This window comes from Staurois parvus, unplaced genomic scaffold (assembly GCF_062004578.1).
Source record: "Staurois parvus isolate SC_StPar_1 unplaced genomic scaffold, SC_StPar_1.0 ptg000744l, whole genome shotgun sequence".
In the NCBI taxonomy this organism is placed as follows: Eukaryota; Metazoa; Chordata; class Amphibia; order Anura; family Ranidae; genus Staurois; species Staurois parvus.
Genome location: NW_028318540.1, coordinates 572,969 through 597,486, shown reverse-complemented (window position 1 = coordinate 597,486; position 24,518 = coordinate 572,969). Strand labels below are relative to the sequence as shown.

The 24,518-nt window shown below is 44.5% G+C and overlaps 1 protein-coding gene across 2 annotated transcripts in view; it reads right to left on the bottom strand.

The window, feature by feature from the left end:
* The window catches only part of CSRP1 (cysteine and glycine rich protein 1), a 61,168-nt gene that overhangs the window by 10,962 nt on the left and 25,688 nt on the right, over nucleotides 1-24,518 (bottom strand). For both annotated transcript variants that reach the window (XM_089654097.1, XM_089654096.1), the window contains one exon: nucleotides 8,377-8,545. In XM_089654097.1, the coding sequence (XP_089510223.1) occupies nucleotides 8,377-8,545 (169 nt within the window). The remainder of the gene's footprint in view (nucleotides 1-8,376; nucleotides 8,546-24,518) is intronic.

Here is a 24,518-nt window from a genome sequence, read left to right as displayed (position 1 = left end):
ATGACAGATTACGGGCCTGGCAGCAGCATGAGGAGTCGGTACGGGGGCCCATGGCAGATTAGGGGCCTGGCAGCAGCTATGGGAGGCCCGTAATCTGCCAGCACCCTATGACAAAAAATGGAACACACCAGCAGTGTGAGGAGACCTGAAAGTGGCACATGGCAGAGTGTGGCGATGGAGACAGCAGCAATGGGAGGCCGTACAGGGACCCATGAGAGACTGTGGACCTGGCAGCAGCATGAGGAGGCGGTACTGGGGCCCATGGCAGATTAGGGGCCTGGCAGCAGCAATGGGAGGCCCGTAATCTGCCAGCACCCTATGACAAAAAATGGAACACACCAGCAGTGTGAGGAGACCTGAAAGTGGCACATGGCAGAGTGTGGCGATGGAGACAGCAGCAATGGGAGGCCGTACAGGGACCCATGAGAGACTGTGGACCTGGCAGCAGCATGAGGAGGCGGTACTGGGGCCCATGGCAGATTACGGGCCTGGCAGCAGCAATGGGAGGCCCGTTATCTGCCAGCACCCTATGACAAAATGGAACCCTGGGCTGGGGCAGGCAGAACTGCCGTATCTTTATCACGGTTTTCCCAGGCCACCAAATGGCGACGCTGCATATGCTGATGCAACGCTGTAGTCCCAACATGGGCCCCCTGGCCACGCTTGACTTTCTGGCCACATAGTCGACATACAGCTACGTTTACTTCCTCGGGCGGCTTGACGAAAAATTGCCACACCGCCGAGTAGGAAACTTTGCCCCCGCTACTCCTCACTGGCTGACTGCTACTTCCTCCGTGCACACCGGCACCACTACTGGCCGTGGTGGTAGGCTGCAGTGGAGCTGGTGCTCTACTCCGTGGCCGTTTGCCTCCACTGACACTGCTGCGACCCTGCTGCCTCCTGGCAGCAGCAATGGGAGGCCGTACAGGGACCCATGACACACTCTGGAACTGGCAGCAGCATGAAGAGGCGGTACGGGGGCCCATGGCAGATTACGGGCCTGGCAGCAGCAATGGGAGGCCCGTAATCTGCCAGCACCCTATGACAAAAAATGGAACACAACAGCAGTGTGAGGAGACCTGAAAGTGGCACATGGCATGAGACACTGTGGACCTGGCAGCAGCATGAGGAGGCGGTACAGGGGCCCATGGCAGATTAGGGGCCTGGCAGCAGCTATGGGAGGCCCGTAATCTGCCAGCACCCTATGACAAAAAATGGAACACACCAGCAGTGTGTGAGGAGACCTGAAAGTGTCACATGGCACAGTGTGGCGATGGAGACAGCAGCAATGGGAGGCCGTACAGGGACCCATGACACACTCTGGACCTGGCAGCAGCATGAGGAGGCGGTACAGGGGCCCATGGCAGATTACGGGCCTGGCAGCAGCAATGGGAGGCCCGTAATCTGCCAGCACCCTATGACAAAAAATGGAACACACCAGCAGTGTGAGGAGACCTGAAAGTGGCACATGTTTGGGGCATGATTCATGGCGGATTTAGTCAGTTGTGTCAGGAACTGGTGGTTTGAAATCCAGACTAATCCACGCCTGATTCATTTTCACAAACGTGAGTCTCTCCACACTTTGGGTGGACAGTCGTGTCCTCCGCGGAGTTACAATACCTCCTGCCGCACTAAACACGCGCTCCGATGCCACGCTACTGGCCGGGCATGACAGCCTTTCAAGGGCAAATTCAGCTAGTTGGGGCCAAAGGTCAAGTTTCGTTGCCCAGTAGTCAAGGGGATTGTCTACCTCGGTTGGCAGGGTGCTGTCCAAGTAGGCCTAAGCCTGTTGTTTGAGGTCCTGCTCCAGGTCCACCTGATGCTGCTGCTGCTGCGGCTGGTTAGTAGTTTCCTCACTGCGCTGGTGAAGAAAGCTACTCATCATCGACTGCAGACTGAGGCAGCTGCTGCTGGTGGAGCTGCCACTGCTCCTACCACCCCACCCCTCCCCTGCTGCCATGGCAGCGGAACGCGAGCGCACAGGGCCCACAGTGTCTGAGGATGGACGTTGGCGCAGAAAGGCAGAGACCAGCTGACTACATAGGTGGTTTTTATAGTACGTTATTTTGGCCTCCCTCTCAGCAGGTGTGAAAAAGGCCACCATTTTTGAACGGTAGCGAGGGTCCAACAAGGTGGACAGCCAAAAGTCATCCCTCTGTCTTATGGTTATTATTCGGCTGTCGCTACGCAAGCAACCGAGCATGCTATGGGCCATTTGTGCCAAGGAATGCGAGGGACTCCCTGCCTCCATCTCCACAGCATACTGCCACGGTGCGTCTGGGTCCTCTGTCTCCGCCTCCTCCTCCTCTACCAGATGCTCCTGCTCCTCCACTCCTGTCCGCTGAGTGGAAAAACCACCCATTTCACTCAATAATTCCTGAGCACCAATGTCCTCCTCTACCTCCTCCTCTTCTTCCTGTCCTGCCCCCACAGGGGTCATGTGGCGTTGAGATCTGTGCGCCACGTCTACCGCACCCTGACCAGCCATTGTTAACAGCATTTGTTCCAGGACGTGCAACAGAGGAATGACGTCGTTCATCCCATAGTCCTGCCGACTCACGAATAGCGTGGCCTCCTCAAAGGGCCTGAGCAAGCGCAGGTGTCACGCATGAGCTGCCAGTGGCTGACATCTAAGTTACACAGGGAGTACCTTTATCCGCTTTTAACATCAGGAAATCTGTGATGGCCTTTCGCTGTTCGTAAAGGCGGTCTAACATATGTAGGGTTGAATTCCACCTTGTTGCAACGTCACAGCATGAGGAGTCGGTACGGGGGCCCATGGCAGATTAGGGGCCTGGCAGCAGCTATGGGAGGTCCGTAATCTGCCAGCACCCTATGACAAAAAATGGAACACACCAGCAGTGTGAGGAGACCTGAAAGTGGCACATGGCAGAGTGTGGCGATGGAGACAGCAGCAATGGGAGGCCGTACAGGGACCCATGAGAGACTCTGGACCTGGCAGCAGCATGAGGAGGCGGTATAGGGGCCCATGGCAGATTAGGGGCCTGGCAGCAGCTATAGGAGGCCCGTAATCTGCCAGCACCCTATGACAAAAAATGGAACACACCAGCAGTGTGAGGAGACCTGAAAGTGGCACATGGCATGAGACACTGTGGACCTGGCAGCAGCATGAGGAGGCGGTATAGGGGCCCATGGCAGATTAGGGGCCTGGCAGCAGCTATGGGAGGCCCGTAATCTGCCAGCACCCTATGACAAAAAATGGAACACACCAGCAGTGTGAGGAGACCTGAAAGTGGCACATGGCAGAGTGTGGCGATGGAGCCAGCAGCAATGGGAGGCCGTACAGGGACCCATGAGAGACTCTGGACCTGGCAGCAGCATGAGGAGGCGGTATAGGGGCCCATGGCAGATTAGGGGCCTGGCAGCAGCTATGGGAGGCCCGTAATCTGCCAGCACCCTATGACAAAAAATGGAACACACCAGCAGTGTGAGGAGACCTGAAAGTGGCACATGGCAGAGTGTGGCGATGGAGACAGCAGCAATGGGAGGCCGTACAGGGACCCATGACACACTCTGGACCTGGCAGCAGCATGAGGAGGCGGTACAGGGGCCCATGGCAGATTACGGGCCTGGCAGCAGCAATGGGAGGCCCGTAATCTGCCAGCACCCTATGACAAAAAATGGAACCCACCAGCAGTGTGAGGAGACCTGAAAGTGGCACATGTTTGGGGCATGATTCATGGCGGATTTAGTCAGTTGTGTCAGGAACTGGTGGTTTGAAATCCAGACTAATCCACGCCTGATTCATTTTCACAAACGTGAGTCTCTCCACACTTTGGGTGGACAGTCGTGTCCTCCGCGGAGTTACAATACCTCCTGCCGCACTAAACACGCGCTCCGATGCCACGCTACTGGCCGGGCATGACAGCCTTTCAAGGGCAAATTCAGCTAGTTGGGGCCAAAGGTCAAGTTTCGTTGCCCAGTAGTCAAGGGGATTGTCTACCTCGGTTGGCAGGGTGCTGTCCAAGTAGGCCCAAGCCTGTTTGAGGTCCTGCTCCAGGTCCACCTGATGCTGCTGCTGCTGCTGGTTAGTAGTTTCCTCACTGCGCTGGTGAAGAAAGCTACTCATCATCGACTGCAGACTGAGGCAGCCGCTGCTGGTGGAGCTGCCACTGCTCCTACCACCCCACCCCTCCCCTGCTGCCATGGCAGCGGAACGCGAGCGCACAGGGCCCACAGTGTCTGAGGATGGACGTTGGCGCACAAAGGCAGAGACCAACTGACTACATAGGTGGTTTTTATAGTACGTTATTTTGGCCTCCCTCTCAGCAGGTGTGAAAAAGGCCACCATTTTTGAACGGTAGCGAGGGTCCAACAAGGTGGACAGCCAAAAGTCATCCCTCTGTCTGATGGTTCTTATTCGGCTGTCGCTACGCAAGCAACCGAGCATGCTATGGGCCATTTGTGCCAAGGAATGCGAGGGACTCCCTGCCTCCATCTCCACAGCATACTGCCACGGTGCGTCTGGGTCCTCTGTCTCCTCCTCCTCCTCCTCTACCAGATGCTCCTGCTCCTCCACTCCTGTCCGCTGAGTGGAAAAACCACCCATTTCACTCAATAATTCCTGAGCACCAATGTCCTCCTCTACCTCTTCCTCTTCTTCCTGTCCTGCCCCCACAGGGGTCATGTGGCGTTGAGATCTGTGCGCCACGTCTACCGCACCCTGACCAGCCATTGTTAACAGCATTTGTTCCAGGACGTGCAACAGAGGAATGACGTCGTTCATCCCATAGTCCTGCCGACTCACGAATAGCGTGGCCTCCTCAAAGGGCCTGAGCAAGCGGCAGGTGTCACGCATGAGCTGCCAATGGCTGACATCTAAGTTACACAGGGGAGTACCTTTATCCGCTTGTAACATCAGGAAATCGGTGATGGCCTTTCGCTGTTCGTAAAGGCGGTCTACCATGTGTAGGGTTGAATTCCACCTTGTTGCAACGTCGCAGATCAGGCGATGCTGTGGAATTCCGTTCTGCCGCTGCAGCTCAAGGAGGGTGTGCTTTGCGGTGTAGGAATGGCTGAAATGCATGCAAAGTTTACGTGACATTTTAAGGATGTCTTGCAGTGGGATGGTGGATTTTAGGAACCGCTTGACAACCAGATTGAACACGTGAGCCATGCATGGCGCATGGCACAACCTTCCTTGACGCAGAGCAGACACCATGTTCTTTCCGTTGTCGGTCAACATGGTTCCGATTTAAAGTTTGCGCGGAGACAGCCATCTGTCGATTTCTCTGTTCATTACACTCAGAAGTTCCTCCCCTGTGTGACTACGTTCGCCAAGGCATACCAGGTGCAGCACAGCGTGACACCGTTGCGCCCTGCACATGTGATATGCCGGTCGGGTAATGGGACTTGGCACGGGGGTGGCGGCTGAGGACACGGCGGAAGAAGAGGTGGTAGAGGCGGACATCTTTGCCGGACCAAGGACGTGCAAACGTGGAGGCAAAAGCGGCGTGACCTGTCCAAGTTGCTGGTGCGGCTGTGACGGCACCACGTTCACCCAGTGGGCCGTAAATGACATGTACTGTCCCTGACCGTAGTTACAGCTCCATACGTCGGCGCTGCCGTGCACTTTGGCAGAGACCGACATGCTCAAAGACTGGCCCACCATCTCTTCTACATGTGAATGCAGGGCTGGCACTGCCTTTTTGGCGAAGAAATGACGGCTTGGCACTCTCCACCGCGGCGCGGCACAAGCCATCATTTCTCGGAAAGGTGCTGAGTCCACCACTTGGAAAGGGAGGGACTGCAGCACCAGCAACTTGGACAGGAGGACGTTCAGCTTTTGCACCGTCGGGTGCGTGCTCGCAAACTGTTGTCTCTTGGAAACGGATTCCAAGAAAGACTGCTGACGGAATCCGTGAAGAGGAGTAGCAGGAGAAGGAGCATCAGAACGAGCGGAAGATGCCAACGAGCAACAACTCCCCTCAGCAGAGGTGTTGGAGCCTTGACTGGCTGATAGAGGGCGATTGACGTCGGGTGACGGAGCAAGTAACGGAGCGGGTGATGGAGCGGGGGCTGGGGCGGGCAGAACCGCCATATCTTTATCACGGTTTTCCCAGGCCACCAAATGGCGACGCTGCATATGCTGCCGCAACGCTGTAGTCCCAACATGGGCCCCCTGGCCACGCTTGACTTTCTGGCCACATAGTCGACATACGGCTACGTTTACTTCCTCGGACGGCTTGACAAAAAATTGCCACACCGCCGAGTAGGAAACTTTGCCCCCGATACTCCTCACTGGCTGACTGCTGCTTCCTCCGTGCACACCGGCACCACTACTGGCCGTGGTGGTAGGCTGCAGTGGAGCTGGTGCTGTACTCCGTGGCCGTTTGCCTCCACTGACACTGCTGCGACCCTGCTGCCTCCTGGGCAACCCACCGACTGTTTTGCTCGCTGCCAAGCTGCCACCCTCTTCACCTGATGATGCGGAAGCAATAGCCTGATGACGACGAGGCTGCCAAGTGCGATCAGCCTCATCATCATCAATTAGGGTCTCCGCCTCACTACTAGCCCCCTCGGCTGCGTGTGGGTCAGGAGACAGAGCTGTCTCTAGACCGGCTACCAAGCCACTCTCCTCGCCACTACTTCTTCGCCTGGCTGCTGAAGAGGCGGATGTCTCCCCCCGTTCCTGACCGCCCTCTGTTAGCTCTTCCTCACTGTACAGTGGGGCTGAGCCCACAGCATACGATACTTCGCTTGGTGAGGGAACACCAAAGGACAGGGGCAGGTCGAGGACACGTGATTTCAGTGGGCTTGCTCCCGGGCCATGCCAACTAACGGTTGTGTCTGACGTACCCACCGACCGTTGGCTGTAGGTGTCAGAGGTGACCTGGGAAGAGGAAGACGACCGAGCCAACCAATCGATGACGGCAGGGTTGTCGGTGGAGACACGACCGCTGGATGACACCAAGAGCACTGGCCTCTGGCTGCGACTAGTGCTGCCTCGACCCTTTCCTCTGCTGCCACGTCTGCTCGCTCCTAAAACATTGCCTCCTCTGCCACTCCTATGCATGTTGTCTGACATACTCTTTAATTAAACGATTCTGTGTCCCTCAGTAACAATTCTGTGTCTGGCCCTCAGTAACAATTCTGTGTCTGGCCCTCAGTAACAATTCTGTGTCTGGCCCTCAGTAACAATTCTGTGTCTGGCCCTCAGTAACAATTCTGTGTCTGGCCCTCAGTAACAATTCTGTGTCTGGCCCTCAGTAACAGTTCTGTGTCTGGCCCTCAGTAACAATTCTGTGTCTGGCCCTCAGTAACAATTCTGTGTTTGGCCCTCAGTAACAATTCTGTGTCTGGCCCTCAGTAACAGTTCTGTGTCTGGCCCTCAGTAACAGTTCTGTAGCCCTCAGTAACAGTTCTGTGTCTGGCCCTCAGTAACAGTTCTGTGGCCCTAAGTAACAGTTCTGTGGCCCTCAGTAACGTTTCTGTGGCCCTAAGTAACGTTTCTGTGGCCCTAAGTAACGTTTCTGTGGCCCTAAGTAACGTTTCTGTGGCCCTAAGTAACGTTTCTGTGGCCCTAAGTAACGTTTCTGTGGCCCTAACTCTCTCCCTGAATACAGCCAGGTCTGCCTCTGTTGAATGACTGGAGGCAAATGGAGAATTCTAAAATGGCCGCCATTTATAGCTCGACCATTACACAGTGCTGGCTGGCTGGCTGCTGATTGGCTAATGCGATCACATGTCATGAATGAATGCATTATGGGTCAGCGCGCCTTGTCTGCGCGCCTTCCCAGACATCCCCGCTCCGTCGCCGCACATGTCGCCGCCATTTTAGGAAAAATTTCGCGCATCCGAAGTCTGCTTATTTTTGGATTTTATTTTTCTAATATTCGAAGCGAATTCCACTTCGCCTACTTCGATTCGCTCATCTCTAATTGCAGCTTCTTAGATGTGGTAGCTGCATTAGTAAGTCTGTTGTTGTAAGAATATTGAGACAAACCATTAACCACTAACAAGGGTGCCTACAATGATCAGCTTTTATGTTTTCATGTAAAATCTTTATCCCAAAAGACACACAAAGTGCTGCAATGGTTTGTGTAACTGCAGTATGAGCTGGAATTTGGCTTCAATTTGTTAGTGTGTCTAAATCTCCTAAATGTATCTGACACTCTCCTCCCCCACAGACTGACATTTCTACTGTGCCTCCTATGCGTCAGAGTGTTGGCACTCTAATACAGGAGGTGTTTCATCAGATGAAAGAAAAGCAAAAAAAAAAAAACTAAATACAGCCACCACATGTAATGATTGGTAAGATTCAACGTATTACATTTTTGGTTTTGGGTTTAATACCACTTTAAACTAAGAAGTGAAAACCTGACTCAATATCAGCAAATATAAAAATACACTTACTCTTCGTGCTTGATTCCCAGACTTTCACCCCGGTCCATACTTAGAGTCCCTGCTCCCTGTCCAAAGCCATATCCTTTAGGCCCGTATTTTTTCCCATAGCATGCCTTGCAGTAGACCTCATTCCCATGAATTGCAACCGTGGTACTATCCAGATTCTTCTTGCATACCACTACAAAAAATAAAAATTAATGAGGAATTAAACATTGTACAATAAAAAGTATTCCACAAAATGTGTTTAAAAAGTTATTGATAAATTTAGGCTTACTCAAACCGATGCAGGCTGCAACGATACTTAGAGAACTACACTGCATCTGAGCACCAAAATTCAGAATGCTTTTTAATTCATTACTATTCAAAAGCAAACTCCCTTATGCATCCATGCTTTATTTTGTCAAGAAATCATTTTGAAAAACACCCCTGTAGCCATATTGAACAAGGGCAGATGATTCATGCACAGCAGAGAAATACACAGCAGTAAGTCTCCCTTGTAAAACACACACCGCACATGTAAAAACAGCACACTGTTAACCCTTTGATCGCCCCAGATGTTAACCCCTTCCTGCCCAGTGTCATTAGTACAGTGTCAGTGCTTTTTATTAGCACTGATCACTGTATTAGTGTCATTGGGATGTCAGTCAGTGTATATATATATATATATATATATATATATATATATATATATATACACACATACATACACACACACACACACATATACACACACACATATACATACATACACACACACACACACACACACACACACACATATATATACAAACACACATACATACATACACACACACATATATATATATATACAAACACACATACATACACACACACACACACACACACACACACACACACACACACCCCCCCCATGTAAAATCAATTTACATATATTGGCTTTTTTTTTTTTTTTTTTACCAAAAAACACATGCAGCAGAATGCATTTTAGCCTAAATTTATACACCCACCGATCCAGGGCTGAATGAAGGTCTGCTTGAAAAACTGACAGACTTGGTCGGATCGCCCATGTAAAAAACATGGCCTAAATCGTTAAGTGCAGTTACATTTAGGCTAGGTTCACATCTATGCAGATTGCGGTTGATGCATTTTCCTGGTGCATATTTGATTTTTTTTTTTATGCATTTTGCGCTTTGTGACTTGTCAAGGAGTGGGCAGCTACCAGCATCCTTAACCACTTGGGTTAACGGTGTTCTTTTTACTAGAGAGGCATGCTGTTTTGTATCGCAGTATGGCCATGTCGGACAGGAGAGAGACCTGTGTTTACACAAAGGTCTTGCCGCTGTCAGCTTTAACTGAAGATCGCCAAGTGCTGGCTGTGAATCACTGGCCAGGACCTGGTGACTGACATCTCTATCCCCCCAATAGCGGCGCGGGTAGGACGGCATGCACTCCCTACCCAGAAATGCAAAAAAAAAAAAAAAAAATTTATATTTATATATATATATATATATATATATATATATATATATATATATATATATATATATATATATATATATAAACACTTACTCAGCCCTGCCACCCTGTAACAGTACTTCATAGATTCATTTCCATGTTGTCTTTCAATTATTTCTAGCCTACTCCTATTGATCTAAATGATTTTGAAGTCTGTAAAGTTACTTTGTGAAGATCACACATTTAGCTCCTTGAATTTTGTGACATGCAATCGCTATGCCCTGTACTGCTGTGCTACACATTACAGAGCCTGCCTTCTGAACTACAGGGGTGCTGAGAGGAGGAGGAGTTTCAAGAGGCGAAGTCAGTACAAGAAGCACTGTTTGCGGTTTACTTTCTGCTTCCAAGGACTACATATCCCATGGTACCTTATTGCCTGCAGAGGAGAGGCTGCAAAGCATGAAGGGAATCTGAGAACTTTTCGAAATAGACGGTCAGCATACAAAACGGAATTTAGGACTTGAAAGGAGATTGTTCAAGTAAGCTTATATTGGATTGTCAAAAATAACTAAAATATTGTTTGGATGGTTATTACAATGCTGATGTTATAAAATGAGAGTGAATGATGTGACCATAGAACTCCTTTAAGCTTTGAATAGAGTAGGGAATAGATAGCATAGATAAAATTCTGTTTTCCTCTCACTTCAGAACAAAATGAGGGAAGTGTCCCCAAGCGGTCCCTGAGAAAGAAAAAAGGCACAGACAGCAGTAAAACCACAATCAAATGTTCTAACCCTTCCCCACTCTACTAAAAATGGGATTGAAGTGTTGTCTTTGTCCCCATGGAGGAGATTTATCAAAATGTCTTGTCCTAATAGAAAGCAAGGGGAAATCTCTCCAATACAGACATCATAGTAAAAGCCTGACAAAAGCTATAACAATTTTCAGCTTTATCCAAACAAAAACAATGGGTTTGTCCGGAGTTGTGCTTAGAAATCAAAGTAGAGTACTAGGTGCCTTTCCATAAAGCCATGAGCAGGGATCCTTCCCGTTCACACTCTTAACTCTTCATTTAAACTAAAGGACTACATACTGTATAAACAATATTCTCCTGGCAAAAGGGAGCGCAATTTATTTTATATTTGCCCGCATGCATTGGTGTACAGTCACTGACCCCCTCCCCCCCAGCTCTCTTTTTAGCAGCTCCATAAAAAAGGAAAGTTAACTGACCAGAGAAGATAATTCAGCCGGTTCAGCGGGGACCATGTGTGGGCATCCCTGGTTGATGGGATTGTTGGAAAACTTGTCGAACAGTGGTTGCAGCTGCTGATCAAAGTATTCTGACAGAAGAGAGTTCTGCTGCCAGAATGCAATGTCACAACAGAGGAAATTCCTTCATCCACCTTGCCAGCTTAAAGAATATGTAAACCCAACATTTCATATTCCTAATATGTGCCTTCTGTACCACGTACTTTTATGAAAAAAAACAAAAAAAAAACAAACATTCTGTTCTCTTTGTATTGCTTCCTTTGTGGGAAATCCCTGGTGTTCCTGCCAGTACCTCTACTTTTCTATTAAAGACTGACCAAACTAGGCATGAGAGCACAGCATGGTCAGTTCTCTAGCTATGCTGGGAACTCAGTGTGCTCTACTCCAATGATCATGACTTCTGCTGACACACACTCCCTGCACAGTGACGATAAATATACTGCGGTTTCTCCTCTCCAGCTCTTATGCAGCTGAGAACAGATGGGATGCGATCACTTAAAAGGGGAATACATAAAAAAAAAAAACCCACACAAAAAGGATTGCTTTTCATTTCTTTTTTAAACTGAATGGGTTGTTTTACACGGTGAGGATTTACAATCAGTTTAAATGTGTTCACCTTAAAGTCTTTTTTTTGTACGAATTCCACATTTTACATTGCAATATTTTTTACTGTATTAAAACAGATATGCAGACCAGAGGGAGCTCTGTATTTGACTTCCTGATTAACAATTGCAAAGATAACTAATCAGTAAACATGGATGCCACTATGTACATGTATAAATTATTAAAAGAAAGAAGGTTTCTAAATCATTTGCAATAAAATGGAACCTGCTAAAAAGTTAAAATCATGATTGTCAAATATTAAATGCTTGCTGAATCGAATGCTTTAAAGGCTAGCATTCACAAGCGCTGTCGCACTTTGAACAACAATTGCACGGTCATGCAACGCTGCACACAAATTAAATTTTGTCCTTTTTTCCCACAAATTGAGCTTTCCTTTTGGTGTTGCACTTATTTTTTGCGCTATAAAAAATAAATAAAAATTGTCAAATGTAGGCCAAAATGTATTCTGCGACATGTCTTTGCTAAAAAGAAAAAAAAATCCAAATACGCGTAAATTAATTGGTTTATGTGAAAGTTATAGTGTTTACAAATGGTGGTATAGGTATTGGGATTTTTTCTCTTTTTCCTTCCCAACTAGTAATGGTGGCAATCGGCGACTTTTAGCAGGACATTTTCAGTGTGCTGGAGCTGACAGGGAGGGAGACTAAATTGTTGGCAATCACCGGGCACCGGCAGGTAATTACCCGCCAGGACCCGGTGATTGACATCAGTGGCCGCGAATGGTGGCGCAGGTAGGGCGTGCGCACTCCCCTACCCGGAAATGCAAAATCACGCATATATACATATGCCGCCCTGTAGCAGTATATCTGCTTTAGGGCGGTAGTTAAGCGGTTAATAAACTGTGAACCTAGTAACATTGTACTACTCTGGGGGAAGTGCTTTTTTTTTTTTTTTTTTTTTTATAAAACAGTTGTGCGCAAAGAGCATTTTAGGAGGGCCCCTACCCAGAACAAGCAAAATCCTGCCCAGCTGTCATATTAGAATAGGCCAAGCGGTTAGTGGTTAAAGTATATGTGAACTCTTACTTTGTAAAACAACCCATTCAGTTTAATCGCTTTGGTGCCACCCTATAGCAGAAATCCTGCACAAAATCTCACACACACACACAGTAGGGGGGGGAGTGCCACCGTTCACGACCTCGGCTGTCAATCACCGGGTCCCGGCCTGTGATTCCCCGCCGGCACCCGGCGATCTCCGAGAATTACCGATGGAGGAGAGACCTGTGTATAAAAACAGGTCTCTCCCGTCAGCTCCTGCACACTGCAGAGCCACACAAAGCAGTGTGCTTACAGTGGAAAGCACACACACCTAACCGTTTTATCGCCCCACGTTAACCCCTTCCTGCCCAGTGTCATTAGTACAGTTTCAGTGCTTTTTATTAGAACACCAAGTCAGTTCCCTCCCAGTGTCAGAATGTCCGCCGCAGTCCTGCTATAAGTTGCTTATCGCTGCCATTACTAGTAAGAAAAATTTACAGATGGCGGGATATATACTGGAATTTTTTTTTTCTTTTAAACGCTATTACTTTCATGTAAACCAATTCATTTACACGTATTAGGATTTTTTTTTTAGCAAAGATGTAGCAGAATACATTTTGGCCTAAATTTATGTCGAAATATGATTTTTACATTTTTTTTTACTGGACATGTTTAACAAAAATATTGTTTTTCCCTCAAAATTGTTTTCTTTGTTTATAGTGCAAAAAAACTAAACAAAGAAAAAAAAAAAGACAAGACTTAAATTTAATTTGGGTGCAGCGATGCATGACCGTGCAATTGTCAGTTATAGTAATGTAGCGCCGCATCACAAAAAATTGGCCTGGTCAGGAAGAAGAGTAAACCCTTTTGAGGGCAAAGTGGTTAAAATAGAAATGAAAATCAAAACATTTGTGTATATAATTTTTTAATTTATAAGTGACCTATGTGATCTCGATTCTCAGCTGCATATGGGTCTTGGTGAGGTGGAGGTGAAGACTGCAGGGGGCATGTCAGCAAGAGGCAGAGAACACCTCTTTACTGATCTTCCCAGTCAATGGCTGTGCAGGTGTGTCAACACAAGTCTGACCATTGGAAGACAGGCAAGCTGTGCTCCCAGCAAAGCTGGAAAACTGACCACGCTGGGATGAATGTGCTTCCAAGCTCTGGTGTAGTCATTTTGAAATATATAGCAAAGAGACTGTCAAGATCACCAGGTATTTCACGTAGGAAGAAGCAATATAAAGAGAATAGAATACATTTTAAAACACAAGTACAAGGTACAGCAGGCACTTATCAGGAATGTGAAATGTTAACAAAACACTTGAATTATGTTTTGGTGTTTACAGCCCTACAGTTAGGGCAGATGACGTTGGGGCATGCTCCTAATGTCAGCGCTCCCAGGTGTGACCAGAGGTGTGTGACTGACGCAGGGAAACGCAGACTTCAGATATGTGATAAACAATATAATTTATTAACACTAACAATACAAACATAAACGCAGTGCAATACTAAAACATTATACAGTGCAAACAAACCAAACCAACCACCCACAGATAACAGTACATACAAGCAACCGTCGTCAGGCAGGCCGGGTCAATATCAATAGGGCAGGTAGGTACAGGGGGAGCAAGCGGAGATGGGTCGGGGTCACAGGCCAGGTTCAGCAGGTAGCTAGCAGCGTAGTACAGAGGGTCAGGCAGAGGGATGGTCAGGGTCACAAGCCAGGGATCAGAACAGGTAGCAAGCAGCGTGGTACAGAGGGTCAGGCAGAGGGATGGTCAGGAGCGAGCCGGGATCAGAGCAGGAGAAGTCAGCAGCGGTTCAGATCAGGCAGGGTCAGCAAAGGAACAGAAACAGGATGCAGGACAGATACAGGGCCCAGGACAAACACAACACCAAGGCAGAGTCTGCAAGTCTGGCCATCCCTTAAATACACCAGTATCATCAGTTCCAGGTGTTAGCTGGCTGAAAGGTTGAGTCTCTGATTGCTGGGAGCACCCGCTGGCCAGCCCTGGTACTGCAGATCAAAAGGCAGGTGAGTCCCACCATTGCTGGCCAGTCCATTCCTGACACCTAATGAGACGACGTATGGTGTCCTGGGGTATTTCCTCCCAGGTCTGGACCAGGGCATCACTGAACTCCTGGACAGTCTGGAGGTAGAACATGGCAGCGATGGATCGAAACAGGAAACAGAGGTGTTCTATTGGATTTAGGTCAGGCGAGCGTGGGAGCCATTCAATGGCATTAATTCCTTCATCTTCCAGGAAGTGCCTGCTTACTCTCACCACATGAGGTCGGGCATTGTCATGCACCAGGAGGAACCCAGGACCCACTGCACCAGCGTAGGGTCTGACAGTGGGTCCAAGGATTTCATCCCGATACCTAATGGCAGTCAGGGTGTCATTGTCTAGCCCAGTGTTACTCAACCTTTTTTCATTGAAGGTACCCTCTAATATTATGGACAGTCCCGAGGCACCTCATTCTAAAAATGTAAACACACTATTCTAATAGTTTTATATAAAAACGCAGCAACATCCACACATGTAGGACACCCAATGCTAGTGACATTCTTCCAAATCAAATACATTTTTTCACACTGGTCCTGACTAGTATTACAGTGTTTCTCTCAGTTTTACTCCATCACTGAGCTAAATGTGACCCCAGCAGTGATGGAGAGGGGCAGGAAAGGGTCAAACAAGGATGTTGTGCAGGCAACTGACATCCTCCTCAACTGATGAGGTCATTGGTTGTCAGGACTGCAGTAGCTAGAAGGTCACACTGGTGCACAATGAAACCCTCAGGCTTTGTGTAACTAAAAGTCAGGCTACTTCCACCCTCTAGCTTGTATATAAGTTTTGTGTAACTTTTAGACATTTTGCCAAGGCACCCTTGAAGAAACCTCAAGGCACCCTGGTTGAAACGGGCTGGTCTAGCTTGTAGAGCTTTGTGCGTCCCAACATGAATATGCCTCCCAAGACCATCATTGACCCACCACCAAAAAGGTTATGCTGAACATGACCGTTATGCACAGCTTCTCAAATGTGCTCAGGATGAACCTGCTTTCACCTGTGAAAAGCACAGGGTGCCAGTGGCGGACCTGCCAATTCTGGTGTTCAATGGCAAATGCCAAATTGAGCTCTATGGTACTGGGCAGTGAGCCAGGCAGTGAGCGTAGGGCCCACTAGAGGACGTCGGGCCCTCAGGCTCACTGCCCTCATGAAGTCTATTTCTGATTGTTTAGTCAGGGACATTCACACCAGTGGCCTGGAGGTCATTTTGTAGGGCTCTGGCAGTGCTCATCCTGTTCACCCTTGCACAAAGGAGCAGATACCACTTCTGCTGATGGGGTAAGGACCTTCTACAGCCATGTTCAGCTCTCCTAGAGTAACTGCCTGTCTCCTGATATCTCCATGCTCTTGAGACTGTGCTGGGAGACACAGCAAACCTTCTGGCAATGGCACATATTGATGTGCCATCCTGGAGGAGTTGGACTACCTGTGCAACCTCTGTAGGTCCAGGTATTGGCTCATGTTACCAGTAGTGGCACTGACCCTATCCAAATGCAAAACTAGTGGAAAACAGTCAGAAAAGATGAGTATGGAGAAGAAAAAAAAAAAAAAAAAAAAAAAATTCAGTGGCCTCCACCTGTAAAACCATTCCTGATTTGAGGGTCGTCTCCTTGTTGCCCATCTAGTGCACATGTTATTTCATTAACACCAAAGCAGCTAAAACTAAATTAACAACCCTCTCTGCTACTTAATTGACTAGATCAATATCCCAGGAGTTTAAAAATTGACTTGATGCTATACTTGGATTAAAAAAAAAGTGTTCCTTTAATTTTTTTGAACAGTGTATATAGGAATTTATGCAGCTTTTATGTTCTGACTGCCTATCACATTTGAGGTGCTAAAAATGCCAGGGCAGTACAAAAAAAACCCAAATTACCCCTTTTTGGAAAGTAGACACTACAAGGAATTTGCTAAGAGGCATGTTGAGTCCATGGAAGATCTTATTTTTTGCCACAAATGATTGGAAAAAAAAAATGCTTTTTTTTTTCTTTTTATCCAAATTTGTCATTTAAATGATATATTGCTCATGCATGCCATGGGTATATGTGGAATAACACCCCAAAAACACATTGCTATTTCTCCCAGAGTATGGGGATACCGCATGTGAGAGACTTTTTGGCAGCCCAACTACATACGGGTCCCGAAAATCCAATGGCCACCTCCACGCTTTGAAAAAGGGCTCTGAGGAAGAGGCAAATCCTCGAAAAATGTTAGCCAGGTGGAAGTCCATAGTTCCCAATGCGGACAGACAGCTGTTCCTTTATGATGTGCCTTTGCATGTATTGTCATTTTGTGAGTACCTTCTTTTATTAAACACATTTTTTAAGGTAATGCACTAGGCCTGTGCGCCCTCTGTTTGTTTTCTTTATTCAGTACATTTGGACTCCCCCAGTCTCTTGAGGGCAGCAAGGTGTGCATATTCCAGGACATTCGTGATGTGGTCCTAATTTGTACTGAGTCCATTCCTAAGTGCAAAAACATCTGGGTTTGCTCTTCCTTTACCATTTCCTCAGGTCACTTCCTCACTACCTATCAGAGTTTCAGAGGCCCTAAAATGCCAGGATAGTACAAAACACCCCTCCAGTGACCTCTTTTTGAAAGTAGAAAACCCAAGGAATTTGATAAGAAGCATGGTGAGTATTTGGCAGATATTTTTGTGACAGGGTTTTGAAAAAAAAATTTTTATGTTACAGAGTATTTGTGCACAGATTTTTAATTTTTTTTTTTTTTTTTTAAAAAAAAAAAAAAAATACACTTTTTAGAACATTAAATTAACAAAAAACACAATGTATTGCCCAATTGTCTGACAAAATATAAAAGATGAAGTTATGCCGAGTAAATGGATACCAAACATTACATGTTTTAAAATTGCACACGTCCGTGCAACGGTGACAAACTACGTACATTTTTTATATCCAAAAAGGTGACACTTTAAAAGCCTTCGCATGTGACCACTTTAGATTTACACAAGTGTTCCAGTGCTAGAATGACTGCCCTCGATCTGACGTTCATGGTGATACCTCACATGCATGGGGAAATCTGTTTACATACCGACATGGGACCGTCGCTTGCATTTGCTTTTGACCGCAAACACAGGGGTGGGGGTGAGTTTTTTTTTATTATTTTGCTTTTTTTTTTTTCACTGTCCCTTTAATTTTTTTTCTTAAACACTTTTATTACCATCTGTGTGCCAATGAGGAAATTTTCCTTCACTTCCTGTCCCAGAGATGCAATAGACTGCGAAAGGAAATCTCCCACAGTGACAGGAATTTCCCTCTGAGAAACTTTGAAAGGGTTATGAAAAGATTACCAGGTAGTCTGTAGTTGCTGAAAATGTTTTTTAGCTGAAAAGAAATCTAATGCAATCACTGTCTCTAAAGACTGATAAATTGCAATGTCATACATTTGTCTTCTTGGGATTTAAATGCAAAAATACTTTAAAAAAAAAAAAAAAATTGAAATGGGTGTTTGTGTGGGGATGTCCGTGACACCAAGTCAGTTCCCCCCAGTGTCAGAATGTCAACCGGAGTCCCACTACAAGTCGCTGATTACTAGTAAAAATAAAAATCCCAGTATATATACACCATTTGTAAATGCTATAAACTTTCATGTAAACCAATTAATTTACACGTATTGGGATTTTTCATTTTTTAAGGAAAATACATTTTGGCGTAAATTTGATTTTTTACTGTACATGTTTAATAGCAAAAAGTCAAAAATATTATCAGAATGGCCCACCCGCATACGTAGTGTAGCTGAAATGGAAGAACTCATTTATATAGCCAGAGATTCCCCTGCTAAAAATTTGATTCTAAATGGGCTTGCTGGACACATTTCCAGACAACTGAAGAGTTCGCTCTCTTGACGGATAAAACCTTCTCCCCAATAATGACATTACCATTCATCTAAGAGATTTCCCATATATACCCAGCTTTTTCCAGGCTAATTATCCCTGAGGATGGGTTTGGGCATTAGGAATTTATCCGGTTGGACTCATTTTCCGTCACCCCACAGCCTTCTATGGTGTAGGGAGGGGGAGTGGCGTGACCCTTTAATGTCCAGCGAAGGGGGCAAGAGAGAAATGTTACCTCCCTCTGACATCCTTCCTCTATATATTAAGCTACATCACCTGATACCCATCTTATTCCCCCCCCCCCTTCTCTCCCTCTTCTGCTTTGCCACATGCATCCACCCCCCCACCTTCCCCCACCCACTCTATTTCCTACTTCTAGATTCCTCTTCTTTTTTTCTCCCTCTCTTTCTCTGGGATGGTGCCTCCAGCACACTGAAATCAACATAGTCATATCTGGCTTAGAGTCACAACAACAACTAACGTATCTCAATATAGTTTATCCGCACCCAACATTCCAAAAATGATTCCATGCTTCGGTCTATCATGAATCTACGTACGACATTAACATTAGGTTTTAATAACTATATTCGCTCAGCCCCTCTTCATTTCTTTCTGGACTCACGTCCTCCTCTTAGTTCCAAGTTTTTGTACAGGGTCGGCCCCTTCATTCCTATGTGTTTAAATTACACGTTATGTATCAATGTCTGACATACGCCTATTATAATGATAGATGTTCTTAGCAAATTGCTGATTCGATATAACCCATGGTTCTTTATCTAGGTATCTGTTTTTCATTGTTCAATAAATCAGTTTTTCTCAAAAAAAAAAAAAAAAATGATGTTTATATTGTGACAGTATGAACGGCGAGTGATAGATGGACGCTATGGGGTTTATTTACTAAAGCTGGAGAGTCCAAAATCAGACTCCCTTCTGCATAGAAACCAATCAGCTTCCAGGTTTCATTGCCAAAGCTTCATTGAACAAGCTGAGGTTAGAAGCTGATTGGTTTCTATGCAGAAGGGAGTCTGATTTTGGACTCTCCAGCTTTAGTAAATAAACCCCTATGTGTCACCTTGCATACACTCATACTTTGAAGTTTAGGTGGAGTCCACTCCGGATTTTTGGGGCCACAATGGCAGGGGTGGTTCCGGATCGGATTTTGTGCTCCACTGATGACCACCACAGGTGGTATAAATAAGATAGGGCTGGAGCAAGGAGTGGCTTGTGGCCTGGGACTCAGAGAGCCATTCTGAGAGAGCTGTGCATGAAAGTGATTGGTATACAAACAAGAGAAAAGGTTTTAATTATTTGAAAAAACCTTGCGAGCCAAGTAATAAATTCCTATTGTTGGATCGCAAACTTTTTAACACATAACTACCAATGTGAATAAGCGTGAAATAAAAATATATAGTATTGCGCTCACAACCTTCCAATCTATATATATAGACAAATGAAAAAGTGTATACGATATACATAAATAACTAAATGAGTGAATATAAAAATCAACTCACATAAACGGAATAGTGAAAAATACTAAAAGTAAAATGATAAAATAATATTATATGATAATAATGTCCCACAAAAAAACATATAAGTGACTTTGTGCTGAAAAATCTTCTATATCTTTAAATAGGTGACTGCTTGTGCCTCCTCCCTCAAGTGAAGCTGTGCGCTCACCTCATAGATAGCCTGCAATTAGGCTATTAAAGCTTGCGGTTCACCTCCTTGGAACCTACTTGTTTAGGAACTGATGTTGATAAGATAACCATTAAATGCGATATGTGCTGTAGAAAAGTATCCTCTCACTGGGTGCCACTCAGCTGTCTTCTTATTTCCATGTGATTCTCCATAAACAAGAAAATTCTGACATGGTGCTTTATCGTTTTAAAAGCTTTTAATGTGAAGCTGACAGGTGGCTTTCACATAAATCATATAGTGGTAGTACAGCTGATTCAGACCTCCGCTGGCTGTTGGAGCTGTGCGTTCGTGATCCGATGACCGGACCGACTCCCTCCGAGTGACGTGAACAGTCCCACCCCTACGCGTTACGCCACTAGTCACGTGGCTTCATCAGGGGGATATAATTGGTCAATCACTCGTGAGCTGTCGGCTTATAAAGCTCGGCTCCGCCATTTTGTTGGCTATCTAGTGAGGGCAGCCATTTTCCTATAGACATGTGGTGAATTGTGAATATCACTGTAGACACTATGCCCATCCCGGAGGAGTACTTGACGCCACTACTCCGCAGCCAGCTCAAGGACTAAGAATCGATTACTTTATAAAATAACTCATATGACAGATAAATATATAAAGAATACAAAATATTACCATATATATATAACAAATTAATATTAAAAAACTCATTAGTTTAATCTAGGCTGACCAAACCAATGAATATGAAATATCCCATATCATATATTTAATACAGAACAAAAAAATTTCATCAAATATAAAAATATTAATTAAATCAATGTTACAAAAACATTGATAATCAATATAAATAAAATAGCGAGTATGATAAATTGAATAAGAAAATTAAAAATAAAAATAAAAATAAATGTATAAATAAAATAATAAATCAACTTTAATCACAAATGTATAAAAAATCTAAAATATATATAGATTGGAGAGTGTATCCAAGCCGATACCAGGCAGTTTGCATGTACAGAACCGCGAACAGCCATGAAGGCAGATTGACACCAATGGGGCGCTCATAACTGTGGGTGCGTGAGAGTCTAGCCCCATAGTGTCGTCATGCATGTTCACGTCCGCACATGCACCCTGAATGGATACGGGTCACAGTACCCAATCTACATATCACTAATGAAACATGATAAATCAAAATCTTTATTTAATCCTCCTGGTGCTAAACTACCCAACTCATAAATCCAAAATGACTCTTTTTTACTTATTTCACGCACTAAGTTATCTCCTCTCCAATGTGAAAAATGTTTAGTGATACCCCAGAATTCAACTTTGTTTGCATCCTGATTATGGTGCGTTTTGAAGTGTACTGATAGGTGATGGTATTTGAATCCTATCTCTATGTTATGTATGTGTTCTTGCATGCGCTCTTTCAAACTTCTCTTTGTGCGGCCTATATACAAGTAATTGCAGGGACATTTTAAAGCATATACTACTCCTGTACTATCACAGGACATAAATTGTTCTATTTTATATTGTTTACCATTCCTTGGATTGATGAAGAACTCTCTATGTTTTGGATTTGCATGTGTTTTCCTGCAACTGTAACAACGTCCACATTTATAAAATCCGATTCCAGTAAAGAAACTCAAAGTGGTTTTCAAAGTTTGGGGGGGTTCTAACACATTTTTAACTATTCGGTCACGGATATTCGGTGCTCTTTTATAAACAAACCTGGGTTGTTTTTTAACTACATCTTTCAAGGTTTTATCAAGTTGGAGTATATTCCAGTGTTTGTTAATAATTTTCTGAACATCTCTATATTGTCTATTGTATGGCAATATTATAGATAATTCTTGATCTTTGGTTCTGAATTTCTTATTCCCCTCTAATAATGAAGTTCTATCTATGAGTTCTATTTTACTTCTTTCATCCATTATCATTTCTTTTTTGTAACCCTTATCTACAAACCTTTGGACAAGTATTTGACTTTGTGTTCTGTAATCTTCAATATTAGTGCAGTTGCGTCGTAACCTATAAAATTGGCCCCTTGGTACATTTTTGATCCATGGTCTGTAATGGCAGCTATTAACTGGGATATATGAATTGCGATCAGTTTTTTTGAAATAGTTTTTTGTTATAATACCCTTATCTGTATTCATTAGAGTAAGATCTAAGTAATGTATTATTTCTTTATTGATGTTCCAACTCAATACTATATTTTTAACATTCGTGTTAAGATTCTGATAATAATTGGTCAGTGATAATATATCACCTTTCCACAATAATAGGATGTCATCGATAAATCTGCCATATAGTACTATATTGCTATCAACATTAGAAAAGACTGCTTCTTCCTCCCACTTAGCCATATACAGATTGGCAATACTGGGTGCAAAACGGGCGCCCATGGCAACTCCCCTTATCTGCAAGTAGTATTCGCCCTTGTACCAAAAGAAGTTATGACTGAGGCAAAATCTGATACATTTGACCAAAAATTTAATTTGTTTCTTAGAAAGAGTAGAATATTTATTCAGGGCCCATGTTGCTGCCTCCATTGCTCCTGCATGGTCAATTATAGTATAAAGTGAAGAGACGTCTGCTGTGCTTAAAATAAAGTTATTATTCTTTTCCACTGTCTGCAAAATATTAATCACATGTGTGGTATCTTTTATATACGCCCTTGTTTTCTCTACCAGGGGTTGAAGAAATTGATCAATATACTGTCCAATTCTAGATAATAACCCATCTATACCATTAATTATAGGTCTCATGGGAGGATCTTCTAAACTTTTATGTATTTTTGGTATAGAATACAAAACTGGTATCTTGCTAACTGAGGGTACTAAATAATTTGCTTCCTTGTCATCCAAAATCTCTCTTTGTTTACCATACAATATTAATTTACTTAATTCTGTTTTATAAAATTTAGTGGGATTGTTAATCAATTTGCAATATGTATCAGTATCTCCCAACATATTGCTCATGGATTTCTCATAAGAATCTTTCGATAGTAACACTATTCCCCCCCCTTTGTCCGCTGGACGCACTACTATATTGTTTTTATCTTGCAAAGATTTAATTCCTTTCTTTATATCGGCTTCACCTTTGAACGTTTTTATTTTAAGTTCCTCTATATCTCCCATCACCATTTTCTTAAAATTATTTATGTGTAAATTATCTTGATTTTTAGGGTTGAATACTGATTTATTTTTCAAAGTACTATGTTGTATGTTCCCTATGTCCTGATGATTAGTATCAATAGGATTCTGTAAAAAATATTTTTTTAAATTTAATTTTCTTATAAATTTTTGTACACTAATATACGTTTCAAATTTATTCAATTTGTTGGTAGGCGCGAACTTAAGGCCTCTATCCAATGTTTTAATCTCTTCACTATTTAATGGGATACCACTTAAATTGTATATACCTTCCCCTAAGGATCTCTTCTCCTTTTCTTGTTTCCTTTTTCTTCCTCCTCTTTTTCCCCTCTTTCTGATCTTTCTATATTTTGTGTGGGATTGTAGTCCCATCCTAAAAAAGGATTAGGGGTTGAATTATCCTGTTGTTGATGTTCTAATGGTGAATAACTGTTGTGGACTGGAACATTATACATTTGATTATACGGTGGGGGATATCCCTGTGGTTTGTGATTGGGGGATTTATGATAGTTGGGTCTGTAACCTTGAGTATATCTGGGTGGGTGTCCATATGGTCTCCTATATCCACCTCCCCTGTAGCCAGGGTTGTAATAAGGTCTATAACCCGGATGGGGGAATCTCTGGGGTTCCCTCATCTGAGGTGGATATTGATCATATTGCCTCCAATTGTCGGCATATTGAGATGGTCCCATCTCTTTCCTTGATGTAGGGGTTTTATTGTGATTATGAATGGGGGCATTATTTTTAGGGGTGACAAAACCTATGGTTTTTTTGGCTGGTGATCCTGTTCCTGCCATAATTTTGGTGGGTGTGCTTTCTACTGATGATGTACCTGTATTATCTTTACTCTGCCATTTAAACACTTGTTTTGAGTTATAATCTTGTACCACTCTTTGATATTTCCTTTTCTTTTTACCTTTATTTTCTTGATCTTTATTTTTAACATTCCTATTGAGATCACTCATATATTTCCCAAAATTAGAGTGATCTTTAAAGGTGTCTATCTTGGTTACCAATTCTTTCATATTAGTTTCTATTTTCCTCATTTTCCTCCGTTTTCTTTTTTTAAGGAACACCAATAGCTCCAAACTTTTCTCACTGAAAAAGTTGTACCACT